This window comes from Lagenorhynchus albirostris, chromosome 10 (genome assembly GCF_949774975.1).
Source record: "Lagenorhynchus albirostris chromosome 10, mLagAlb1.1, whole genome shotgun sequence".
Taxonomy (NCBI): Eukaryota; Metazoa; Chordata; class Mammalia; order Artiodactyla; family Delphinidae; genus Lagenorhynchus; species Lagenorhynchus albirostris.
This window is the reverse complement of record NC_083104.1, coordinates 16,711,491-16,731,759: the sequence shown is the minus strand read 5'-3', so window position 1 is coordinate 16,731,759 and position 20,269 is coordinate 16,711,491. Positions and strand designations below refer to the sequence as shown.

The window sequence follows — 20,269 nt, the reverse complement described above, 5'->3', positions numbered from 1 at the left end:
CAAGAAGGCAGGCTAATTCTAGCTCGGCAGCCCGGGTGAATGACACACATCTTGGGGAACAACGTTTCTATCCGGAATTCCCTTTCAGTCACTACGGAATTAATAAGCATTTCGCATGTGTCAGGGATTCTCCCGAGTACAGTGAACACAGAGATAAAGATATTCTCTGACTTTTCTGATCATGGACCACATTAGTGGTTCCCAGAGACCAGTACTTGTACAAATAAGATGGTTTTAGGTGGATGACATTTTTAATTGTTTTAATTGTTAATTGATTCATAGATATAATTCTTTTGGATGAGGCCAATATTGGTACATCAGTGGTAATATACTTTACACACATAGATTAAAATTAGGTTCTAAATAACGACACAAAAAATAGGGTGTTACACAAACATAAATAACTCAGATGCTTTCAGTAGCACACAGATGTCTGGTAAACACCCCAAAAAACAGTCATAATTCAAACTGACTCTGACCTAAGGATATATTTACAGTAAATAACTCATCTTAAACTAAGTGATCAAGAACAGAATATCACTCTATTAATAACAGTCATCAACACTCTGGTTAGCTCACTGCAAAACTTATTTCTAGGTACACATTTTTGGCAAATCAAGTATGTTTATTTTTGCTATTCATTGTAGTTTTAAGTTGTAAACTCTTCTCTAAGTAACTGCTTTGCTTTCATTTTTATGGGAAGAAAATTAAAACTACTATCTTGTAAGGAGAGAGTATTAGTCGTGTTCTGTTTATAGCAATGATACAAAGCCTTTTAAAATAAATATATTTAAGTATTAAATACATTAGGGAAATAATAATCCAGGTTGTTGAGTATGTGGCTAAAATCTTGCAAGGATCATTCAGTGACTGGAGATTGCAAAACACTGGGCAAATTACGAATAAAGTAAAGTTTGATTATTGTATGATCCAAACTTCCCTTTAGTATCTTTATCCCTACTTTTGGTTTCCATCCTTACCAACCTTTAGTTACCTCGTATTAAGCCTTAAATGCCCTTCTTTTCTATCTTACTAATGTCAAACTTCAAATATTAATTCTTTCCTTCCACAAACTCTCTATAAAAACGATTTACCCTTGTGCACCAACGAACAGCAAGCTTGCACCACCACAGACAAGGTCTACCTAATATACTTAAGGCTTAATGTACTAGAAGCAATGTGGCCACTTACAACTCACCTGTATTGATTTTAGTCCCTTAACCTAGCAGAAGCCACAGAGTCTCAACTGCAAAAGAAGGAAAACAGCTGGTAGAGCTGTTGCTGGATTAAAAAACACAAGATAGTGAAATGTCTGTAACTGTAAAGCTTCACATCAGAGGTTGCAACCTGCAACTTCAGCTAGACCCAGCTTGCACACATTTTCTGCCTAACCCAAATACTGTATTTTAATTTTGTTTAGTTACCAACATTTAAAACTTGGGAGCTTTCATTTATGTTCCAGATTTCTGGTTTCTTGTGCAAAACTAGATGATCAGGAACACTGGTCCTACGATGATGGATAGAAAGCATGGGATGGAGCAACAAGAGACTGCCCCACATACCCACCAATGCTCATTTAAACCTGCCTGGCCATTGAAGGCACTTGACTTTATTACTCCTCTTTTTTTTTTTTTTTTTTTGCGGTACGCGAGCCTCTCACTGCTGTGGCCTCTTCCGTTGCGTTGCAGAGCACAGGCTCCGGACGCGCAGGCTCAGCGGCCATGGCTCACGGGCCCAGCCGCTCCGCGGCACGTGGGATCTTCCCGGACCAGGGCACGAACCCGTGTTCCCTGCATCGGCAGGCGGACTCTCAACCACTGCGCCACCAGGGAAGCCCTTACTGCTCTTTTTAAATAAAGAGTCATTTGGGGTAGTTTTTACATATTTTGAGGATATTTTATTGACATATTTATATAAGCAATCTATCTGGATGGAATAAATTACCTTGTTATTTCTGTAAAGGCTTGAGGCTGTAGATGCTGAAGGAAGGGATATGAAGGAGGAAGGTGCAGACAGTAAAGGCAGATGAAAGAACAACTCGTGGACCCCTAGGGATCTCTCAGGACCTGTGATTTATTCTTAGATCCTCTGGAAACATTTTTAAATGATCCTTATTATTGGCTGGTAGGATTGACTGTATTATTGTTTAAAAATACTTTGGGGTAGATTATTTGGGGTGTATTATTATTTAGTCTTTGCAAGTCTTCTGTGCTTCATCCTCCATGGAAAGATTATGCTTCCCTGCCTCACTCTCACTGACATTCAGCCTGGCCATGGGACTTGTGGTCCCATGCCTTTAGGAAGACATACTTCCCCTTCTCACTGGCATCTCACAGCCATCAGGTTTTGTTATATGGCTTGTTTCAGCCAGTGGAATGTAAGCAAAAGTAAAATGACAGCTTTAAAAGCAACTGAAGAGCATGGTTCACCATTTTCCCTTTGCCATGAGACCAGCATGGCACAGAGAGTGGCTGCTTCTTCAGTCAGGATTCTGAAGTGAAGATGCAATTGATCAGATCTGAATCGCACCTGTGATGGACATGTAGTATGAATGAGAAAGAAACACTTGTAGTTTAAAGCCTCTAGGTTTGGGAGTTTTGGATACTCTACCCGTACGAGCCCAATCTGACTAATACAGCTATTAAACAGTAGCCTAAGCTTCAATGTAACACAATGAAATTTTGTAAAGGCATTGAGTCACATACTGAAGTGGAAATGGGCAGGAGAGAGTTGACAGCATATCTTTTAGGACTTCCAGTTTCACTTTTCATGTTCTATGACGTTGGAAGCCCAACCCAGAAGGCTGGCTGAGTTCCACACCTTATGAGAATTAACTTGATATATGGTCTACATTTTGAAATTTTTTGTAAATCATATCTCAACTTTCATATCCTGTAGATTTTTCCTCTGTCAACTCAACTTCTAGTGTGTTGACAGTACACTAAAATAGAAACAAATGATAAAAACTAATTTAATTCTAGTAGAAAAGTGGCATATCACTATATTTATAGCACAACATTAATTGACAGGCTGCACCATTATTTCAATAATTTCAAATGGTATGTGACAAGAATAATAGTATGTCGAAGGCTTTTTTATTATTGTCATTCTTTTAGCACCTATCCTGACATCCTCCGTGTATGTGATTATCAGACTCCTCAACAACAGCCCCATAGATTTTACTAAATCTACAGCCACTTGACTGCAAATAGGTGATTACCGCAAGGGTGCTGAATGGATGAAGCTGGGAATATAAGACATGTCTACCGATAGGAAAATGGCTAAATTGTGGTGCATAATCACAATGGAATGTTATACACACACTAACATATTTATGAAAATTATTAATGACCTGGGGAAAATTCTGATACCAGGTAACTAAATATATGGCATAACCTCCACTTTCTAAGAGAAACATTTTATAGAACGTAAGTCTGGAAAGAAAGATCAACAATACTAACAATGGTCTTTCTGAGGGATAGGATTATGGGTGATTATTTTCCCCTAAATTCAGCAGTGAATACATTTTCCTTTACATATAAAAAGTAGAGGCTGTTAAAATAAAGAATATTACTGTCCAGAATTTTCAGTAGTGATATCTTCACAGTGCTGAGAGTGAAGTTGGCATTGACTTTCAAAACATGGAATTTTAAGAAAATATATTTGCCATGACTTAATTATGTAAAACTCAACAGATTTCTTGACTACCTGATGGTAATGAGCTGACTTACATGATAAGTGGTAGCTTGAAGGTACACTTCCCACTTGGACGTCACTTGAGTTAAACATCAACATTTGCCATGAAACAGCTTAAATATTTGACACTGTGTAGAAAACAAGTTACCAAAAGCCACTTTTTCCCAAATAATGAGATATACTTGTCTTGACATCATTGAAGTTATTATAAAATTAATTTATCATAAGAGATTGACTCAATTTTAAAAAACAAGACAAAAACACGTGCTTCTTAACGCATCTAAAACTCAGAAAAGACCTTACTTGGGGTCTAATCTAGAATGTCAGGGAATAAAGCCTTTCTTCATTTTAAATGAATGGGAATTCCCGTGACCAAAATCTCTCCTTCTTCGGATAATAACAACATGAAAATTTGTAACCTATAATCAGAACATTTACAAGCTTCTAGAGAATTCATGGGCAAGGTGGACAAAAGTACCAAAGCTCCTACAAACTAAAGCTCATAAGATTTATACATTTGGCCAAAGTAAGTATTTGTTTCTATAATAGCTGAAACTTCCTAATTGGATTCTGATTAAATTCAATATTGTATTGCTATCTTGCTTCAGAGCTTACAAAATCAGACATCACTTTCTTGAAGTCCACAGACAGGAAAAGAAAACCCTTCTAAATCTGAAGAATGTGCATTATTAGTAAACAGTGTATTCTAATGTTGTATGTGTGATTTGTGGCGTATCATACACAAACACGAGTGGGTGACATATATCTGTGGTATGTGACACACAGAAAAGCCAACAAATAACATTTAGTCACCTAGGGAGGAATTAATTCCCTTTTAGTCTTCCCATTAGTTTCAAGAGAAAGCTGGATTTGGGGGCTACTAGCTCTTTCATATCCCTTCAGATATCCCTTCATATCCCTTTTCATATCCCTAACATCACAAACAAAGAGGAAGCAGGTTCAGTTGTCTGAATAGGCAAGACCACGTTGCTAATATTTAAAATGGAGAACAGCTTATTTTTTCATTATATTTACTATTATTGGCATTGTTCATTGTTTAATTATTACTTTGTTAACATCTACTTATGGCAATGATACTGGTTTTCATACTCAGGAAATTAGTTTCCATTTTCTTTAGGTTTATATAAGTAAAAATGGTAAGTTAGTTTTTAAGAAAAAATACTAGGTACACCTTAGCAGAGAAGGCCCACAGAAATGGCAAAAATTGAGAAGGCAGATCACCATCTAAAATTTGGGAAACCTTGTACTGATATGTACCTGACTCTTAACTTAGAGTGGATGATTATATAATGAAATCGTACCTTTGAAAACTTGAAAACGTCTACATTAGGTGTTTGAGGCAGAAATATTCATTTTATCAAAAACCTCTGAAATATTGACTCACATTGTTTCAGGGCTTGTTTTATTCACATTTCCTTTTCATTTCCTGAGGACACACTTAATTGGTTTCCTTAAATTCAGACAATTAATGCTGGCTCAACCTACATGGATGAACATTCCACTTGGAAATGCAAACACTCAAGTGAAAAACTGATTTCACCATGTAATATCACTATTTTCTCAAGTAGATACTCATGTATAATCATTGGTGAAGGCACTAAAAAATAGGATTCTCTTGTTCTAGGGGAGAATCTGGGCAAGTGATGCAGGCCAGGCCAATCTAGGGTTTCCACCTACTTGCCACAAAGCCTGGCTCTAGAAGAGCCAAGACCCCTCCTTGGCTCTGAGTGGAGGGATGAGGAAGGAGCTGGCCCTTTTCCCAGCATGTTTAGTTGACAGGAATAGGCTTTGAGGTGCTTAATGGCAATACTGTTACTCTGAAGAGGGGACCTGGTGAGAATGACGCCATCATGGACCAGAGCCAAGAGATGAAGACATTCTTGATTGTTTAATAAATACTTACAGGGCACCAACTGTGAGTACTGAGACACTGAAGATAGAGCTCTGGGGATTGAGTAATGAGGAAAATAGGCAAAATCTCTGCCCTGAAGGAGTGTGGCCTTCAGTCAAAGCAGGCTGGTGAGACAACAATAAAATAATTACGAACATGCTATAGCATGGGTGGTGGCTCGAAGTGCGATGCCCAAGAATAAAGCAGCAAAGGAGACAGGGAGTGTCGGGAAATGAGGGGCTGTACTTTTACATACGGCGGTCAGGTGGCACTGAGGTTACATGTGAGCATGGGGGAGAGTCCCACTTGGGCATCTGGAGGAACAGCCTTCGGGGGAGAGGGAACAGCAAATGCAGAGCCCCTGAAAGGAAGGTGGAAGGAGCGGGTAGAAAATAGTAGGAAATGAGTCTAAGTAGGATTTCAGGATGGACTGTAAAGGCCTTGTTGGGCATTTTAAGGATTTAGCATTTATCTGCAGTGGGATGGGAAGTGATTGGAAGGTTCTGAGCAGAGAAGCAACATCATCACTACCACTCTGGCCTAAGGGAGACAAAGGCAGATGGGCTGAATGATAAAGGGCCACTGCCCTGATCCATGTGAGGGTTGTACCAACTTGTACCAGGGCGACTGCCGTGAATGCCTTAAGAAGAGGCAGATTCTGGACCAGGTGCAGGGTATAAGAGAAACAGAAGAGTTGAGGATGACCCCCAAATTTTTGTGGCTGAGCGACTGCAATAACGGGATTGAATTTACCAAGATGGGGAATATTGATAGGGTAGAAGGGCCAGGTTTTAAATGGGGTGGATGATTTAAAGAACTTAGTTTTAGAAATAATCAATTTGAGATGTTAGGTGATTGCTGAGGATGTTGAGTGCTAAATTTATCCATACTGAAAGCCACGATTACCACTTGACTTTTCAGTCATTCAAAGCAGAATATTTGCCCTCCACATTCTTTCTTGCAATCTCCGAACATAAACTTCTCAGTATGTTTCCTTTTAGAAGCCGTTCCATTTCGTCATTTATATGCTATCTGCAATTTTTCCTCATCAGTGCCTTTAGATAAAAGATGTTCTTAAGAGTTAGCTCTCTTTGGGTTGCAAGTAACAAAAATCCATCTTTGATTACTTAAAGAGGCTAATTAGTGTTTAACTTAGAAATGCTTTAAAAAAACACAAGTATTTGGATATCAAGAATTAAGTGTTTAATGGAAGCTACAGTCCTTAACCTGAGAATCCTTGTATTATTTACATTAATCAAAAATATCACCCAAGATCTGTATGGATGTAAAAGCCTCGCATACAGAATTCCATGATTACAAGCACATGAAACTTGCACATTTTAAGTAAGACAGTGAAGGACTCCAGTAAGTGTTCTGAACTCACCATGTTCAGTCAAGAGGAAGTATATGGATTAATAATAGTACTTCAGGCTGGCCTGCTTCTTTAGATTTCATTCATCCATCTAGCTACCCACTGAACATTTAATGAGTGGCTCCCAGTGCCACACTGGGCACTGGGGCTGGGTGAACAGACACAGAGGGACTCTTTCCCCATAAAGTTTACAATCCAGAGGGGAAGACAGATAGCAAGCAAAGACTCAAAGATGTTATCTTCGTCCTTTATGCCTGAAGCATGACAATAATTCTCTTCATAGTGATAATCACAAAAGCCTTATTAAAATTTGTAACTAGGATTTGAAGCTAACACCGTGTCAAACGTTAGTATGACTATTAAGAGCTGCCAGTAAAATAATATTAGAAATAGTTTTCAAAGATTGTCTTACTTGTATTTTGGTACATTAGAAAAATTATGAATGTAAAATTTAAAACTTAACGATAGTCTTTATACACAATCTTAGAATAGTTAGGGATTTTAATTATCTCTATGAATTTCCCACTCAAAGTAGGAAACCTTTCTTTAATAACACCTACAGCCCCACATGCAGACTCCAGTTAAATTGGGGCGATAGGAATGTATCATTTGCAGGGGGGATTTTGTTCAATTACTGGAATTCCCATGAGACTCCAGGTCCATGAGCACAGAAGTCCTGTCTATCTTTGATCACCTTACCTGCTTCCTAAACACAGAGTAAAAACCCAATAAATACCGGTGTTATATACGACATGAACATTCGAATTATATGGTTGAAAGAGAGGCTAGCACAGCGGTTAAGACTATGTCTGGGTTTGTATGGCTCTCTTGCTACTTACTCTGTGATCTCAGGAAAGTTATATAACCTCTATGTGCTTCCACATCGTCTCTAAAGTGAGACTACTAATAGTTTCCAAGTCACGGTGTTGCTGTGAGAATTAAGAATCAATACATGAAACATACTTAGAACAGAGACTGGAAATTGCTCTGTAAGTGTTAGTCATTAAAATCATAATCACCATCATTACTGTAACCTGCAAATTCCTAATTTAGATTGGGTATTTATATGCTATCTTTAAATTTTAAAGGGTTGTGCTTTTTTATAATTCTATTTCACTCACTGTACATTACCATGAAATTCCTATTGATTTATAATCAATCTCTTCCTTCTGTCTAACCAATTCACTAAGCTCTTCACTGATTTCATGATGATGTCACACAGTCTTTTACAATCATAATTTCTTAGCGAGTAATCACATCAATTATTAAGTCGGAGGAAAGAGCCAGATAACCTTGTATGCATGCATCAGTGCAATCAGAATTTTTGATTGATGCTGTGCTTTGAACATATAATAATTATGTATATTTAAATCTTACTAATTCAGAAGCGCCACTGGGAATACCAAATATATTTAGCGAAAAGTTCTAAACGCAGAATATATTCAGTTTACTGGCAAACCGACACGCTCCTTGGTCTAACCCCAACCATGTGTTATAAGAGATGGCGTCAGGCTTCTCCTAATAATTAGTGAAGGATAATTAATTACCACATTAGTTGGTTGCTTGTAAATATATGCTACTTAAAGGGATTAAAATGTTTGGTTGCTAAACTTTCTCTCCAAATTCTCTTTTCAATAGATAATACAAAGGTAAAAATATGAACTTTCCTGATCAAATGAACACTGGTTAATGAAAATCCATAGTAGAATTGTGTTTTATATATATTTTAACTTACCCATAAATAACACTAGTAATAAAATTAGATTTTATACTATTGTTGTTCTTAGCAATTTTAGCCAGCCAACGTACGTTCTCACGAAAGTTTGGGAATTATATACGGAAACAGAAATGCATTAATGAAACTGGCAGTCAAACACAATAACTGTCTCATTCCCATATAGGGCCAGTTAACAAAACATTTTTACTGGGTTAATTAATTTTGAAAATAAATTAAGAAGAAAAATTGTTTTACTGCACCATTGTTTTAAAATTAAAGTTAATCCTGTCATGCCCACATTCCTCATCTTTCAAAAAGAAGTAAAAACGACACCTACCTCATGTGGTAGGTATGAAGTTTAGGTGTGGGAATACATGTAAAGCATGTGAACATAAAATGTTCTAATTGCTATTAGCTACGATGATGATGACAAGAGTAATTCAAATGGTTGCACTGTGAGAAAGTAGCAATACAATACAATAACTAAATATACACTGCTGTTATCAGTTTCATGGAAATATATGTGAAAGACTACAAAATTGCAAATCACTGATTTTTCTGTAGCCTAATTTAAAGCCAGGTTAATATATAGCTCATAATTGGTGCCTGTGAATGTATCTGTGAATACACAGCTAACAAAGACACAGCTTTGAAGGCAACACTGACTGACATCTCTGGTCAGATTTTTTAAAATATCCATGTATTCATGTGAAGCAACATCTTTGGCTGGTAACCTTTTATTGTACATTGCCCTCTTTTGAATAAGTAGGAAAGAAAAGAAGAAAAACATCACTCTTGATTCTTTGGCCTGAACTTTAAGTTATTCATGCTTATCAAAAATCCTCAAGCTTTGGAGAACTAAAAATACATGAAATAAACCAATTAGCTTGATCACATTTTAAAAGAAAAGTGGATGGACGTGACTAAACAGCCCACTCTAAAATTTTTCAAAAGATGCACATTCATTTTCACATGGGGTTTCTAACTGAAGATTTAGGGGTATCAGGAAGACATGTATGTGTGCCTCTGAGTTTACAAGGGATTGGAGTTGGGTTTACATCATTCATTGGGCTTACTGACTTGTGTTGTCCATCTAAAATGATAAAGAAGGCTACCATTTTAAATGCAAAGTATTTTTTTGACGTTAAAAAAATCACAAGATACATACGAGTTTTCTTGGTGGTTGCATTAACTGTGGCACTAAAGGGACCGGTACCAGCGCTGTTGAAAGCCCGGACAGCCGTGTAATATTCCAAGTTGCTCTTCAAGCCATGGAGTCTGGCCGATGTCACATTTCCTGCCACTTTCAGTTTGCTCGATGATCCCTCTTCTCCATTATTCCAATACTGCACCTGGTGGACAGAAAACATAAAGGATGAGAAGGACTGACAAAACAGCATCCTTTAAATTAAGTGATTTTTATTAAAATGGGCACTGTAATTTATTTACTTTACCATTTGTTCCACAAGTAGTTTTTAAGGACCTACTATGTGCTAGGTGCTACATTAGGCTCTGTGCCACAGACGTGAAAGAAAAGGGACTCCTGGGGGAGACAGGTAATAAGTACACAAATAAACCAGATAAATTCAGAGACAGTAAGTGCTACATGCTACTAGCCCATAGCCTTATAAATGGGAAAATGAAGGGAAAAAAATCTGCATTTCTAAGAGAGTGAGCTGCTTCTCCTTCCCAGACCCTAATCAACCTGGCTCAGTCTCAACGCTGGAAGGCTGACAGCTATGCTTAAACTCTGACGGATGGTGAAGATGCTTTCTGTGAAGAAAGGGACCTGTCAGAGCAAAGACCACTGAAAAGCCAGCTGGCCACTGGCTCGTCCTACAGTGATGGCCAAGTGTCACCAAGACCCCCGAGTAGGCAGAGCTGCTGCAGAGAACAGGAAGGCAGGTAACATAGGTTAATATATGGATATATTGAAATGTTTTACTTGTATTTCATTATTGTGAATTGTGCAAAATGACCTGAGACTGCTTATAAAGATATATACATTCACAGTATAAAAATGTTTTGAGCGTATTTGACAAAATAAAGAAATAAAAGTAGAAAAATACAATAAGAAGACATGTTCCCCAGTGAACTCCGATTTATGCTATAAAGTCCTACTATGCTTCGCTAGACAGTTTGGATCCTTCATAAAATAAAAACAGCAACAAAACCACCAAACAAATGGCTCATGAAAAGTGCAACTATTCCTCGTGCTGAGACCAGATATCACCATCTGACCATCTAAAGCAGGGGTTGGACATGTAACACAAATACATAAAACAGACTGAGTACATATTTTTTACTTTCCTAAAGAAACAGGCACTTGGGGCTCCCCTGATGGCGCAGTGGTTAAGAATCCGCCTGCCAATGCAGGGGACGCAGGTTCGAGCCCTGGTCCAGGAAGATCCCACATGCCACAGAGCAACTAAGCCCGTGTGCCACAACTACTGAAGCCTGGGAGCCTAGAGCCCGTGCTCCACAGCAAGAAGCCACTGCAATGAGAAGCCTGCTTACCGCAGGTAGAGAAAGCCTGCACACAGCAACGAAGACCCAACACAGCCAAAAATAAATAAATTAAATGAATAAATTTATTAAAAATAACAAAGAAAGAAATAGGCACTTTCCTGTTTTTCTTGCAGTCTTTGCCCTTTTGGTTTGACTTTCATTTATCTACTTCGATAGCAAAATATGAAAACAGGAAACCATTTCTATAATTTCTGTAAGTAAACGGCTGCTTGAGCACAATGAAAACGGCAATCGATGCTCAGCCATCAGAGTCATGAAGGCAGTAGAGACGTGTGGGAACTGCGGCGAAGGAGACAGACACGTTCCATCTTCGTAATGGAGCCTCTACGCAGCTCTGGTCGATGGGGGGAAGATGGACCCAGTGTTTACAGGTCTTTTTTTAAAAGAAAGCAAAAATCCTGATTTTAATGTGAAATGTCCCAAATTTAGAGTTGGGCCCATTTGTCTGTGGGCTAAACAAAACGTGTTTATGGGTTGCATAGGGTAAACCCATTTCAGGCCTCTGAGAAAAATACACCTAAAGTTACTTTAAAAAAATGAGCAACTATAAAATTATTTCTTTAAAAAAGATTAACAGCAAAATATAAAATCTCAGGTTTTTCAATAATAATCCCAAACTAGCATATTAATATCATGCAAGATCAATATTTTCCCTATATATGTGCATGTATATATGTGTGTGTATATTATGCATGTATATTTATATTGATATCAAGGCCCCCTTAAATTCATGCAAAATGCTGGGCTCATGTATGTGTATATGTGCGTTTTCCCTGGAAAGAAGTTATTATTCTTCAGAAAAACCTTGAAAGGAGGACGTAAACCCAAATAATTAGGACTGAATTGAATATGCACCTCCTACAGCTTTAAAGCATCAAATATAAATTAGCAAAACACATCCACAGATATGACAGATACCATTTACCATTATCAAAGAAAACCACATAGATTTTATTCACTAATTAAGGATCACATGCCAAACTGTCTTTTATAAAGCCACACCCCGTAAATTGTTAATGGATACCGAAAACTCACAAACATTCTAAATCCACCAACTGTAAACAGCGGAGGTACTGCTTAGGTTTAGATGACCACCATGATAAGACGCTCCCTGCTCTTTAAAACACTGTCTAGTTATGAAACTAAGAATGACACAATCGATAATTATAATAAAACACTGTAGTCAGCCTGAAAACTTGTGGCCTAGGATAGAGCATAGATTGGGAAAGAGATCACATAATGATGAGCTTTAAGAATTGTCACTCAACAATGGAATGGCAAAGGCAGGGAGAACTCAAGTAACTCAATCAAGATCATCCTGTGATACACACTGGCCTCTTGTTAGGTTTCCATCCATGCGCCGTTCTTTCTGTATTCAAATTACTTCAATATAAGTTGCCTAAGAAATCATTCCTTAGGAGACTGATTTAAAGAAGAAATAAAAATAATTTTCAATTAGCATACGGATTATCTTTTATAAATCAGTTCATAGAAGGTGTCTGAAAGCTCTTGATAGCAGTTTGTTTCTGAAGTACTTTAACCAATCTCCATGTATCAGAATGAGAGATTTATTTTTAGATATTAGTTTCTGACAGGTATTGGAAATATTTAATCATAGAGAAAGTCAGTGCCAAAATTGAGCATGATATTAGTTCAAACTTATTATACAATCTTCTTAAATAGCTTTACTTTAAAAGTTGAATAAATATGCATATAACTAAAGCATAAAGAAATAAAGCAGTGACATATATATTGCCAAGTAATAATCAGTTATGTTCTATAAAAATTTTGTTCAAAAATATTTATACAAGGATAGATATTTTTTATTATGTAAGTAATAAATCAGTTACGTTCTATAAAATTTTGTTCAAAAATATTTATATGAGATAGTCTTTTTTTTTTTTTTTTTAAATAGAAGAAAAAGCCAAGAAGAAAAGACACCATTTTTCCTCTCAGTTGTGTTCTGGGTTTAAATGGTAAAAGTTCTACACTTGAGAGGACAGAATATAACTCCACACTAATACGGATTCTATAGGCACAACCACAATACAGGGATGAAGAAAGGAAACGTGTCCAGGCTGAAGGAACAAACTCTGAAAATATAATTGTGCAGAAAAGAGTTAATATAACATTGTCAGAACATGAAGGCAGCATCTACAAAAGATGAGCAGAGAGAGAACTATTACAAAGCACATGAGGAACCCTGCTAACAAGAAAGAAAGTCAGCAGACTGGACCACAGGGGACTGCCTATTATACGTTTAGGTGACATGGATCTTAAAATAAGTTTATTTAAAATGTTCAAATTTACCAGAGAAGGGACTAAATTTATAATGCAAGAATAGGAGACGAAGAAAAAAGATGGGGCGAATCTAAAAAATATCAAGTAGAATTCTGACACCTGAAAAATACAATAGTAAAAAAGAAGTCAGTGCTAGGATTGAGCTGAAGACTGCAAGGTAGAAGACAGAATGAATAAATCCAGAACACGGAGAAGGGAAGAAAAATTATGAAAGCCAAGTTAAGAAACACTGAGGATGAATGACATTTTCCAACCAGACTTCCAGAAGGAGAGGTTAAGGAAAAGGCAACAATGAAAGAGAAAATGTCTCAGAATTTTCCAGAACTGAAGAAACGCAGATATTTTCATGTTGCAGATTCACCCTGAGTTCAGAGGGAGGAAAAATAAAAGGTAAATCAACTCCAAAGGAGAAGGTGGTTAAGACTGAATTGTGGCTCTCAACATTGTTTTTCATCACCCAGCCTGAGAGACACAGGCCACTCTCTCCATCAGTAGCGGGTCACCCTGCCTTGGTTCGCTAGTGCGAGTGTGCGCCAGTGCCAGCAACTGCATCCCTTGGCACAGAAAACAGCAGGAGGGGCGAATGCCAAGGTGGAATCATGTTCTGGAGGCAGGTTTGTCTTGGTCATCACCATAGCTCTGCCGCTTGGGTCGAAGCTTGTACACACTAAGTACCCAATATTGGTGAATTCTTGAATGATTTAAACACAGGCAGTTTAAAAATGCCTCCCTTCTTCCCACCACAGAGACACATAAGAAATATGTATTTGGTCTCTGCACCAGCTCCCCCCAAACCTGTGGAATCTCAGAAGTGGTAAGTGTGGTTTTTTTTTTTGCAGTATGTGGGCCTCTCATTGCTGTGGCCTCTCCCGTTGCGGAGCACAGGCTCCAGACGTGCAGGCCCAGCGGCCGTGGCTCACGGGCCCAGCCGCTCTGCGGCATGTGGGATCTTTCCGGACCGGGGCACGAACCCGTGTGCCCTGCATCGGCAGGCGGACTCTCAACCACTGAGCCACCAGGGAAGCCCCGGTAAGTGTCTTTTGTATGCTAATGAGACATCTGGTGGCTGCGGTCTCCTGGATACCTTCAGGATGGAGACTGGTTGCCAGGGTAACCAACCTTGTGATTAGAGGGTTGGTACTTTCAGGTCCACCTCCTGACACAAGGCTGGAGGTTGCTTTGATTTGGTTATCTAACGGTCAATGATTTAATCAATCGTTCCTATGCAGTGAAGCCTCCATTAAAAAAAACCTAACTGAAGAGGTTTGAAGGGTTTCCAAGTAAGTGAACACATTGAGGTGCTGGGAGAGTGGAGGGCACGGAGAGGGCATGCAAGCTCTGTGCCCCTTCCCACATACCTTGCCCTACACACCTCTTCCGTTTAGCTGTTGCTGAGTTGTATCCTTTACAATAAATGGATAATGGTAAGTAAAGTGCGTTCCTGAGTTTTGTGAGCCATTCTAGCAAGTTATCAAACCCAAGGAGGGGGTTGTGGGAACCCCTCAGTTGGTCAGTGGAGGGCTGGACTTGTGCCTGGCAACTGATGTGTGTGTGTGGGGGCGGGCAGGGCAGTCTTGTGGGACTGAACCCTCAATTTATAGGATCTGAAGCTAACTCTAGGTACAGAGGATCAAAATTGAATTGAATTTTAGGACCCCCAGCTGGTGTCAGAGAACTGGTTGGTGTAGACGAAAAACCCCACATTTTTGGTGTCAGAACTGTTTTGTGGATAGAGCAGAGAGGAAGATTTTTTTTTTCCTTAATTCACCAAGCTAGTTACTCAAGTCCTAATATTCTATGTGCCCATGAAACACTGGGACTCCAATTTCTTGATAATAATTTTTTCTTCAGAACCGTAATACCCTTTCACAAGCTAATATATTTTTTATCTCGGTAAGTAAACAGAAATAAACTTGAGGAATGTCAGGATTTAAAATGTTATCTCTATTTCTGCAAGTAATTTGGTTATTCCAAAAACAAATGTCCCTGCTGTGAGGAGTCCTTCATATCACAGTATCAGAGATTTCACTTAAGCTTAAAATGAAATGCAGTTTATAAAAATAATATATTGAAAAATGGCATCTTTTTTAGCCATTAAAGTACAGGTATTTAGTCAGAATAGACTGAAATAATTTTGTGTATACTTACAGATTTTCAGGAAGATAAATATTTCATCTTAGCTGCTAGACGGAACACATTTCAATAAATATCGGGCAGGCAAATGCATTCGACAGGTTTTAAAAGACACATCCAGATCTATCTCCTACTCTTTACTTAGCTCTCAGTCCCTGGAGGGCTGACCGATGTGAATTACATACCAACTTGCTGACCCTCTGGCTTCTCACCGGATGGAGAGGAAATGGAGCAGGACCCTGTACGGCCCTCCCAGTACAAATCCTTTCTGTATACCCAGTTTCTTGTTTGCAGGAAATAGGCTTCATTTAGCCTCCGTGACCTACCCTGAGTTCCAAAGGGAGGATTCAAATAACTGCTTATCAGGGAAGGGAGGGAATACAGAAACAAAGGAGAAGCAGGCAAGAAATAATAGTGCATGGGGTGGGAGTGGAGGCGCAGGGTCCTGCTTCCACCTCAAGGAATATACATAACAATACCTTTGAGTTCTTCTGCAGGAACTAAGGGCCCTGCCCACGTGGAGGATGGTAACTTCAGCCTGAGCACAAGTTTCCTGGAGCACAGCCCTGTTTACCTCACCACCAACCCATCAGAAGAAAGTCTGCACACAGTGGAAGATAAATGAAGACCCTGAAGGCCTCCCCAAATCATTCTCCCTTTAAAAACTTTCATGGTCGAGCAGAATCTTCAGAGTTGGTTTTTGGACACCAGTTCGCCATCTTCCCAGTTTGCTGGCCTCCTGAATAAAGCCACTTTTCCATTCCTACCAGCACTTGTCTCTTGAGTACTGGCTTTTGAGAGGAGAGCAGCGAACCTGAATTCAGAAACAGAGAAGCCAGGAGACGGGCTGGTGCGAGGAGAGAGAGGCTGGGATATTTACTCCCCTGGATCCCTCAATGCTGAGCCAGTCTGGTAGGGACTATATTTGCCTAATAACAAACCCAGCTTTGTTTGGGTGGCTCTCACTCACACACATACTTCCTGCTCTCTCCAGCATAACAAATCCTTCCACCACCTCCAGAAAGTCTGCATTTTATTTACTCAATTCATTTTTGCTGCCTTCCTGTTTATTTATATGGACCTGAATTGTCTCTATCCAATTTTCCTACGTACATGTGACTCGTTCTAGAGTGAAGTTAATTCTCTGTCTGATAGTAAGGAATTAGACTCTCTCCATATGTCTTTGTTTCTTCCAGTAGAATTTTCGTATTCTCAAAAAAGTATTCAAATATTTGACGTCTTTTTCCATTCTAATTAAAACGTTAGGAGCTGTACAGCTGTTTAGAACAGGAGGTAGGATAGAGGTATCAGTGAAGTTTTAGTTTGGCCTTCTGTACACATTTTTAGTTATGTTCCCCTGCTACACATGAAAAAAAATAAATCTACTATGTTCCCCTCCCTCCCTACCCAAGTTCTATTTCGCTGCCAAACATTTAAAAAAAATCTACAACTCCCCCTCGCCCCCACTCCCGGGGAAACACTGACCGAAATGGCCCGCCCTGGCCAGGCACCGCAGTGACCGCTTGCATGAGTTATCTTCAACAGGAGGTCCTGGTAAGGAATGCAAAACTAACAAGCTACCACCAACCGGAAGAATTCGGAAAAGGTCACAAGGAAAGAGGAGATGCCAGCCCAGATGTCCTGCCAACTTCCCAGAATCCTTCTCGCTGGAATCCATCTTGGCCGAGCGATGCACGCGCCACCAGGAAGGACCCTGAGTCAAAGTCACTGTCCAGAGATAACCCCAAAACTAACCCCATTCCCATAGAACCCGAGACTGAGCCATGTGGGCAGAGCAGTTCTCCTGGCTTCCCTTACCCTGCTGCTCTCCACCCAGGAGCCGCTTCCCAATAAAGTCTTCTGCTTTGTCAGCACGCGTGTCTCTCCGGACACTTCACTTCTGAGTGTTAGACAAGAGCCCACTCTCAGGCCCTGGAAGGGGTCCCCCTCCTGCAACAGTCCCACAAATATGCTTACCGGTAGTATTTCACAAGTATAGATTTTTGTTTCCATCACTTATCAAGGTCATTCTCCCAAGTTTTATCTTCTCAAGACACAAAATGACTTTAAAGAAATGGACTGTATATACCAAGCTAGAACTTTGGAGCTTTTGTTCCTCAGGCACCCACTACCCATGAACTTAAATCATCTGCATCCTCTTTACCTTGTCTGTACGTATCTCTTGTTCCTATGCAAAGGGCACAAGAAAAGATCTGAGCCTGAGTGTTGTGGCTTAGAAGATGAAATAAATTGGAGCCCAGGGAAATGAGCTGCTCGACGACTACTTGGTTAAATCAGAAAGAAAATGAGTCTAGATACTAATGATGATGTGTGCTCAGCACGCCATGTGGCACATGATGAAACGGGAGGGAAGCAGGTGCTATTAACAATTGTAAAGCCACACTGGGGAAACTGCAACCCAGAAAGTTAGCCACATGCCTGAGAGTTAAATACTCTGCTAAGTCATTTATTCTTCCAGGTTACTGTTTAAATCATTACTGAGACTATGAAAATACATAGTTTTATCTTGGCATAATTATATAAATTATTTCTTAAGTTGCCCCAATTAGTATACCTTTTCCTGAGCTTGTTTCTTTCTTTTCATACATACCAAGCACTTGGGGAACAGACTTTCACTAGTTGTTTCCTTTCAATACTGTATTCAGCCTCCATTTGGATGTTAAATTTGGTACTCTTTACACAGATAGTCAAGACGTCATCATTAATTTCGAGCAAAGTCCCATATGCTCATCGCTCCGCATCTTTTTGCCCCCCACCTAAGAGCAACACCAGTAGCAACACAAACAACAGCATTGAGTCCCATACTCAGATTGTGCTAAGTGTTTCTGTATTACTTCACTGGTTTTCAAATTTCCCCTTTCAATGAACTCTTACCCCAATGCCCAATATTCAAAACAGAAAAGGAGAAGCTCCCAAAGTCTCTTTGGGCCATTTTCACAATGGCTGCTTCATGTCACTTAAAGTTTCTCCAGTGATGCTGAGAGTTATTTACTGTTTTAACTGGGCCTTGGAGAGCATTCGTAATGTGCTCAAAGCCAGATAGCAGTAAGATAATGGAGCCAAAATTGCATTCATTCAATCAACATGAACGTTTTGCCTGCCTCCTGCGTGCCAGATACAACTCTTGGCACTTGGAATACATCAGTGAACAAACGGGCAGCATCCCCTGTCGCTGGTGGAGCTTATATCCTGTCCCAGTGGATTTGAAGGCAGGTTTGTCTGATTCCAAAATGGTGTGGACTTCATGAGATACTACAGTGGCACTACTGGGATTCTTTGGTTTTCTCTCTTGTTCAATCAACCTCTCTCTCCTGACCTGAGCCACAGTGGTATAATTCTACGTTCTTAGGGAGTATGCATATCTGGATGACTCACGATCAGCTTACACTGATATATTCTAAAATCTACCTGCCGCCAAGCTGTCAGAACCATCGCCAGGGACTGGTAACATTCCTGTGGTGCCTGGAAGCCCACAAAGCCCATTTATATAGTCTCTTGCTTATTTCTCGTAACTACTTCACAAGCTATAACCAAGTCAGAAATTATGATCCTATCATACAGTTTGTAAAGGACAAAGTTATGAATGGGGGATGTGTACTTCAGTCTGCTCTTGGAGGGATGCAACATGTGCTCATTTATTTTCTTTAAGTAAATTTGATTTAACACTGAATTTCATATCCTGCTCAGCTAATGGAAAATTCCACTTCAGTCACTCCTGGGGCTCCCTTCTGAAAGCCTGGCCAAGATAACTTACTGTTACATTGGTCTTATTCCCTTTAGGCCCAGCAGTTCTGCCATGCTTGGGGAATAAGAAGTCCTTGCTGACTGTGGGAAGCACAGCTGTTCCCTTCTGTGGTCTGGCCACCAACCTGGGCACTGCCAGGTCAAAAGCTGTGGGACCCACGAGATTTTGTAAGCCTCAGATCTTCGTTTCCTCCAAGGCCACCTGAAATTTCTCTTGTAGTTTTTCCTCTGTGGCATGTTCTCTCTCTTCACCCTCTAGGATCCATGAAATAATCTCCTTACAGGCTTGAGCTTTGGAAACAAAGCGAGGAAGGAAGGGATCTCACAGGCAACCCCATCTTGATAGCTGTCACAAACTCTCATGAGGCAAAAGAGCTTGGAGTCGAAGAACTGCTTGAGAATAGTTACTGGGGAGAAATCTATAAATTAATGTCTGCAAAATTCTTCTGGAACATGGCTCACACTTATTCATTACTTATTATTATGAGCCAGAAACTGTGAGAAGCGCATGTGCCTAATCTCATTCAATCCTCTCAAAATCCTAATTAGGTTAGGCCCATTGTTCCCATTCTGCAAGCGAGGAAAGTGAGGCTCACAGAATTGATGTAACTCTCCCAGCACAGTGGGTGGCAGAGTTGGGGTCTGGCACAGGTTTGACCTCAGGATTATGCTTCTTTACCTCTGTGTTCCTTCCATCCCACTTACCATTCCTGTCAATGCCATTTCTCTAATCATTGGGGAGCTACTATTGGTTGCCCACTATCTTTCACTGCTTCTACTCACTGTCAGGGAATGAAAGGAATTTTCCATCCAAGTGTTCTTGGCTTCCTTTAAGATGCTGATC

The 20,269-nt window shown here is 39.6% G+C and overlaps 1 protein-coding gene across 1 annotated transcript in view; it reads right to left on the bottom strand.

Moving 5' to 3' along the window:
- CNTN3 (contactin 3) overlaps positions 1-20,269 on the bottom strand; it is a 313,770-nt gene that overhangs the window by 8,177 nt on the left and 285,324 nt on the right. Inside the window, exon 20 of the mRNA XM_060163886.1 lies at positions 9,866-10,049. Within this exon, the coding sequence (XP_060019869.1) occupies positions 9,866-10,049 (184 nt within the window). The remainder of the gene's footprint in view (positions 1-9,865; positions 10,050-20,269) is intronic.